This window comes from Geospiza fortis, unplaced genomic scaffold, assembly GCF_000277835.1.
Source record: "Geospiza fortis unplaced genomic scaffold, GeoFor_1.0 scaffold54, whole genome shotgun sequence".
NCBI lineage: Eukaryota > Metazoa > Chordata > Aves > Passeriformes > Thraupidae > Geospiza > Geospiza fortis.
The window spans coordinates 18,813,477-18,821,024 of NW_005054301.1; the positions used below are offsets into that span (position 1 = coordinate 18,813,477).

The following is a 7,548-nucleotide window of genomic DNA, read 5'->3' on the forward strand; positions in this document are numbered from 1 at the left end:
CAGCGGCTCGTTCCCCGCAACACCAGCGCCCCGATGAAGGTGGAGGTGTTGGTCCACCAGGGCCACAGCCTGCCCGGCTCCATGCCCGGGCCCGTGATGGCCAAGGCCGAGGTGCAGAGGTTGTTCACGGCCCCCGGCGTGCGGAGGATCCGGCTGAAGGAAGGAGTCGTAAGGGGCTCTCTTTTCCTGCCGCCGGGTGAGTGCCCCGGCCCGAGACCTTCACCCCGAGGCCGGCGGGGCCCCCCGCCTTCTCGGACCAGAGCAAAGAAAATCTTGTAAAATAAACCCTTGCATGGGCTGTCACCCGGGGAATCCGCATTCCCCAACAGCCGAACGCTGCCCTGCAGACATGTGGCCCTGAGCTCTTAAGAAGATATCCCAAGTACTTGTCGCGACAGGGCCCGGCTTGCGCGTGGCCGCCCCGCCTGCTCCTTCTCGGCGGCACCGAGTAGGGCGGGCGCGGGGAGGCGGCTCTTGCGGGACGGGCCGGAGCTAAAGGGGAGCAGGGGATGTAGAGTTTACTTCGTTGCTGTGCTCGGCCTGTGGTTTTTCAGTAGGTTTTTTGTTTGCTCTGGAGTACCAGAATCTAACATCCAGAAAAGCTGATGTGCTTCATTGTGTGAGCCTGTGCTGAATGTCCCAAGGATTTTACCCTAAGTAGGACTGAATTTAAAAGGTATTTTTCTTCCCTTTGAAACACAAGCCAGGAAGCAGAGCAGCAGATGAAATTCTAAAAAATATATGTATCTCATCTCTGTTCCTACAGAGTTACTACAGTTAGTAGTTAGGTTACTTTTGTGGTATAAAACCAAAATGGATTTATGAGCAAGTTCTGCCTGTTCTGCTTATGAGATGGTTGTGCTTTATGAGTTGTGATATTCTGATGGTCTGTGAGTGGTGCTGGAAAATGAAACCTTACACAGGTGATTGTGTTTGTACACTTGAGCTATGAGTTAAACTTCTTGTAGTTCCCCAAGTGTTGTGGGTGCTAGAACTGCCCTCCACATTACCTCTAATTTAAAACTACTTGGTTCAGCAACTCCTGTAAGTATCACTACAGTTATTAAGTATTTAAGTATTTTCATTCCAAACCAATGATTTTTTTAATCCATTTAGATACGGATCCAAAGTCCACTGAGGAAAAAAACAACAGGGATTGAACTTTGAATTTCAGATGTTTAGTCAGCATGCTGGATTTTCCATCTCTGAGACATTGTTTTGATCTATCCTGCCTTAGAGGATGAGTTTGATTTCTGCTGAGCTCAGTGGGAATCCAGACATCTGCAAGATGAAACTGCGATTTCCCCTTTAGAAACTCTGGCATTGTAACAGTGTTGAAAAGTCTGGAATCATTGCTTAAATGATATTGCCATCCCTCATGATGGAGGATCCAGTTACAGCATTATGACCATACCCTTCTTGCTCCAGGGACAAAAAAAAGTTAGTATTTTAAAGATAGGAATCTTAAATGTGAACCATTCTTATTAAAAGTGAGAGGACGAGTGGGCTTATGATGTAATTTTAATATGAAAGCGATTTCTCAATTCAGGAATAAGAGTTACAGATGTGGAGGTTTGTTTGTTTTTAAATGTTGGTAAAGTTGTCTAGCCCATTTTATCCTGCTTTTTAGTGATCTCTGCAGGACCCATATACTTGGGCATGTGTAGGCACTCAGAGAAGCAGTCCAGGATCCTTGTGCAAGTTAAAGGGTGTCTTCATGAGAGAGAAACACATTCATCTATGACTATGTTCTGATTACATGCTCTTGCTAGAAAGCTTTCCAGGTAGGAGTGATGATTAAATACGTATTTTCTTGCCATATAGGCTGGTTGCTGCTAACTAAAGGTTACTGCTGACCATAGCATTATAATAAATTTATCCCAACTTGTTTTCTCTCAAGTAGATTATTGAACTTCAATAAAAAAAAATATCAGAACTGAACGAGTAAGAACCCAAAAGCATGTTTCAGTCCTTTTCTGACTTCTTAATGCTTTAATCTGGGAGGTTTCCACCATTTAGCATGTCTAGGAAGGACATGCTAAAAAGAAAAGGAAGAAAACTTCATTTTCTCAAGTGTGTTGGAATGCCAAAGACCGTTTCTTTAGCACATACAAGTAGTGCCAGAGAACACACTCTTGCAACAAGCGTTGCCAGGGAAAAAAAAAAAAAGAAAAAAATAAGCTTGCTTGGGGTCTTTAAAGCTCCATTAAGTAGCATCTTTAGCCTTTTAACCTAAGATCTCCTGGCTTGGCATACAATTATTTTACAACATGACCTTGGCTGCAAAAGCACGGCTGTTTAAAATTGTGGTTCTGATTATTTGTGTAGTTTGATGGGACAGACTGTGCACATGTATGTGCATGTTTATCTTTACATCATCCTGCACACACAGCCACACCCACAGCTCTCAGTTTGGCCTTCTGTCTTGTCATGTCTGCAGGAGCAACTCTCCTGCCAAGGTTCATAATGCTGAGCTTTAGAGAGAGCTTGTAAGTCCAGTTGATTTTAACAATGGGTTATCTTTGTTGGGCTTTGCTCAATGCAGTTTATTTCAGAGTTTATGTAAGTTTTGTAGAATTTACTTGAAGGGCTCAGTGGTCTTGCCTCATTACTCATGAGCTTGCACTTTGCTAATTAAGAAGTGACTTTGTGGGAAAATAGCTGACTTGGTGTATGATTGGTCTGAGGGCAGGAGGTTAAGACCATGGAAAAATACATTTAGAACTGTTGTTATTTTTTGTTGTGGTTTTTTGTTTGTTTGTTTGGGGGTTTTTGTTGGTTGATTTTTTTTTGTTTGTTTGTTTTTTGTTTTAAAAAGTGAAACCTATAACTTCATATATTTTTACAGGAATGTAAGCACTTGGACCTATTCTTAGTTTGAAATAGCTGGAGAGGGACATAGCACTGGTTCTTTTAAATCTCCGCTGTGCGAATGGAAAAATAATGACTATTAATAGCTAATGACTTACGTGACTATTAATAGCAAATGTCTTAAGCATTTTGTTGTTTACTCTTCACCAGATAGTTTTTTGTGTCCTGTTTGATAACTTTTCCTCTGTAACTCTTCTCTTTAATATAGGGGATGGTCCCTTTCCAGGAGTGATTGACATGTATGGTGATGAAGGAGGCTTGATTGAATTTAGATCCAGTCTCCTGGCTACCCATGGTTTTGCTGCTCTTTCTCTGCCATATTTTGACTTTGAAGATCTTCCTAGGATCTTGAAAGACTTAAAACTTGAGTACTTTGAGGAGGCAGCAAGGTTCCTACAGCGTCACCCAAAGGTGAGTGCAGTGGGAAATCTCTTGGGACTAGGGAGGATTTAGCAGTTATGCCTAAGTGGTGGTGATGGTGGTGATTTTTTTTTTTATATTTGAGTATCAGTTTCTGCTGGGCAAGCTTAGGCCCAGTTGTGGCTTACGCATATGATTGGGGAGAGTGAATTTCTTCCAGCTCAAAGTATCTGTTAAATTCATGCTGGAGCTAGAAGATTGCTGATCAGTAGGATAGTGAATGCTGGAATATCCTCCAAACAGGACCAGTGGTGATAAAATGTTGGGCTTGTTTGGGTTTTTTTCTTACATGAAAGCAATTAGTTTTAAGAGAGGATGATATGACACTGCTCATAGTAGCTGAAAGAATGAATTTGATGATGTGGAATGTTGCTTTCAGTTTTACTTTCCAGGTTAGAAAAAGACAAGACAAATGCTACTTATCTAATCCTTCGAATGTAGTTTGTGAGGTTATTTTATTTTCCTGAGACTTGAATTTCCTATCACCTGTTTTAGGAAAATGAGAAAAAACTTGCATTAACATTTGTGGTAGGGACCGGGTAAGGACTGAGTGATGGTATGCCTTGTGCCTCTTGGCATTTTTTGTGGGGTTTGATCACTCTTGGTGTCTCTGAAAAATAAGACCATAAACAGAAGGAGGAGCGTGGGTCTAGCCTGTCACTTTGCAACAGGTTACATCAATAATTAACCTAACCTTTTTTTTAATAAAACAACTCCAAAGTCAATTAATGGCTAATCCCATTATAATGTATGCTTCCTTTATTCCTTTCTTTCTCTCTTCTCCACCCCCTATCTTATTTGAAGGTGAAAGGACCAGGAGTTGGAGTGATTGGGACTGGGAAAGGGGCGGAATTAGCACTCTCCATGATCACCTTCCTGCCAGAAGTAGTGGCTGCTGTCTCAATCTCTGGCTGTAGTTCAAACACAGTTGCAGACCTCCATTATGGTGAGACGACTCTGCCCGGGCTGCGTTTTGATATGGAGAAGGTCACTGTCTCTGAGTCTGGTGTATTTGATGTTTTTGAAGCTCTGGATGACCCAATGAATCCTGCTAATTCTTCTAGCGTGATCCCCATTGAAAAAGCAGAAGGTCACTTCCTCTTAGTGGTAGGGGAAGATGATCGGATGTGGAAGAGCTCCTTATATGCTGAGCTGGCAATCAGGCGTCTTCGCCAGCACGGGAAAGAGAACTTTGAGCTCCTGAGTTATCCAGGAGCGGGTCACCGAATTGATCCTCCTTCTACTCCATTTTGTCAGGTAGCTATGGATCGTGTTTTGGGGGTGCCTGTTCTGGGGGGTGGAGAGAGCAAAGCACATGCCCATGCACAGGAACACTCCTGGGGAAAGATTCAGGATTTTCTGCACTTGCATTTGGGATGAACACTTAAACACATGCAAGCAGTTGCAGATCTGCAAGGACTGAACTTGAGCCACCAAAATGACTGGTGATGACTGGTGAATTGAAGGGATTGACTGAGACAAGCCTTGAAATATGAAAATGACTACTTAGTTACAAGCATAAATTTAAAAAGAAAGGGATTTATTTGGAGCAGTCTAAGTTAATTTAACTAGGTAAACAGAGGAGATGTGAAACAACAAGCAGGTTGCATTGTGATACAAATTTGACAGCTCAAAGAGGTCATGATATGAAGAAACAAGTACCTGAAGAGAGTAGTAGGTATTTCCTTGCTTGCAGTATTTACACCTCACAGAATGTTAACAGGCAGCCTGCACCCTCAGCAGTGCCAGAGAGGATCACACCTTGGCAATGATGGATGATAAACGTAGACATCCAAATAATGATGACTCTGACTTTGAGTCCTAAGCTACCTTACCCCAGAATTCTCATATTTACAGCCATAGACACTTCAGACATGTTTTCCATTTACACAAAGCTCAAGAAACCTACTAGAAATTTGAAGCTACTTGAAATGAGGCTCATATACCTAGCATTGTGGTCTTCTGGTGACAGTCTGTTTCTTTCCAAAAAGAACTATGTGCTGAATGGAAAAATGAAGAGTGCTTTTCCTTGTCACCCAAGAAGAATGGCAGTACTAGCACTGTCTTGTATTTGAGATGTACCTGTCTGTTCCTGTAATGTCTTGGATTGCTGTTTGACACTCAGGGTATTAAGATTCTGTTGGATAGGTTAGAGCATGTCTAAATACAACCATTAAGTTAGGGATTAATTACTTGTGGAATGCTTTAGTAGTGATGTCAACAGATGCTGACAGCTGTTCTTAGGGAGGAAGCAGAGTTGGGAGACAGAAAACCTAGCCTGTAGATTTAAACTGACTGTAAAAAGCTGTCACCTTATTATGGTGATTAACTCAGAATCATACCAAACTAACAATGCCCTCCAAAAAAAGCACCCAAAGCCAAATCTACGATAGCTTTTCCATGACTGCCCAAGATTATTTTTTTTAATCCAAATTAATTTTTGGCTAGTGCCTTTTTTTCCTTCACCATTCAGGTAGAAAGAAATTTCTTCCCAAATGAGTTGATCTCTCAAGAGGGTCTTGCTGAAATACTGCCAGTGCTGAAGGCCTTTTGAAGGAGGGCCTCTATCAACAAAATTTCTCCTTCCAAAGTAATTTTTGCCAGACCAGTTTGAGAGCTGCCTAGGAAGCTGAGAGCTGACTAGGAAGATAAAAATCTTTCATTAGTGTACTCAGTTTTGCTTTGCTCTCAGGGATCTCTCTCCAGTTAACTGTCATTATGCTGCTGCTCAGATTCAATAGCTTTCTGCAACTTTTATTATTCCTTATCATTTGATTAAAGTCACATGTTTTTCACACACAATCAATGCCAACTGAACAATTTATTCATCCACTCTTTACAAGAGAAGCTCCATTCTGCGAACTCCACAAAAGATCTCTTCATGCCTGGTCTCTAAACTCCCTCACCAGCTGAATAGGCTTTTGTCAAGTCCTGTCTGGTGCCTGAACCTCTGCTAACACAAGCAGCTCCAGAAGTCCAGGACCAGAGCCTGCTGCAAGGTGCTCCTTGGTATCACCCATACCTGTCAGACTGCCTTTTTTTCCAAACTCATTTCAAGTAGCAACTGTAGGAGAAAGGGTTGTCTGTTGTGTGAAGGTTCTTGCCTCATCCTGTGTCTTGTCAGTAGCTGGAGCTGTTATCAATTGTGCAAGAGCAGCACCTCCCCTATTCCTGTTCTGTCACTCTCCCAGTGCCAATACCTGTGTCTCCACACTGCAGTCCTACCTCAGCATATGCACTGCAATGCAAGATTGCAATCTGGAGGTTCAGGAAGTAAATGTTAAGTTGTAAATTAAAAAAAAAAAAACCAAAAAAACAACAAAACAGGTAGATTAAGAGGAGACAGATTTAATTTCTAAAGCACAAGCTTTTAAAATAATTAAGTGTTAGATTTTGTCAGATACATGCAATTTGAAAGAGAAATAAAACACTTCCTTTATTAAAAAGCAACCATGTGTAAGAATTTGATGTTAAGTATTTGTTTGGAAAAGTGAATGATACTTTGTTTTAAATGGAGGAAAAATTAAAAACAATGTAATTTTACTGCAAAGAGCCTTTTTGTCAATCAGGGTTTCCTGGACAAAATAATAGAAGGACCTGTTGAAAATCAGGCATTTTGTATATTTACTAGCATTTTGTATATTTACAATGCTACCTGGGGACCCAAGAGGCATTGCAGGCACTGCAGAATGTGTAGCTATTTCCTGAACTGTGTACTAAACTGAGTGGCTGATTATGGCCTTAGTTACAGCCACGTTATTTATATTGGTTTACATTTGTTAGGGTTTGAAGAGACCTCTGGAGACACCTAGTCCAATTCTCCTGCTAAGGCAGGGTCATCTAGAACAAGTTACACAGGAATGCACCCAGGTGGATTTGGACTGTCTCCAGAGGGAGACTCCATGGCCTCCTTGGGCAGCCTGTTCCAGGGCTCTGCTGGAACAGTGTAAAGAGGTTCTTCTTCACCTTGAGGTGGAACTTCTCGTTTCAGCTTAAGGTCGTTTCTCCTTGTCCTGTCACTGGGCAGGACAAGGAGATGTGATCTTCTGAACCCTTGAAAAGAGTCTGGCACCGTCCTCTTGGCACCCACCTTTGAGAAATTTGTATCTATTGGTGAGCTCTCCTCTGCTGTGGACGAAACAGACCAAGGTCCCGCAGTCTCTCCTCACCAGAGAGAGACTCCAGAGCTCGCATCAATCATCTTTGTGGCTCTCCACTGGCCCCTCTCCAGTAGCTGCTCTTGTGCTCAGGAGCCCG

At 42.1% G+C, this 7,548-nt stretch overlaps 1 protein-coding gene across 1 annotated transcript in view; it reads left to right on the forward strand.

Annotated features, from left to right (window-relative positions):
- Nucleotides 1–6,741, forward strand: part of LOC102036287 (acyl-coenzyme A thioesterase 5-like) — a 7,550-nt gene extending 809 nt beyond the window's left edge. Inside the window, exons 2-4 of the mRNA XM_005417664.2 lie at nt 4–196; nt 3,080–3,282; nt 4,096–6,741. Coding sequence (XP_005417721.1) covers nt 4–196; nt 3,080–3,282; nt 4,096–4,671 — 972 coding nt within the window. The 3' untranslated portion in view covers nt 4,672–6,741. The remainder of the gene's footprint in view (nt 1–3; nt 197–3,079; nt 3,283–4,095) is intronic.
- Nucleotides 6,742–7,548: the final 807 nt, after the last annotated feature.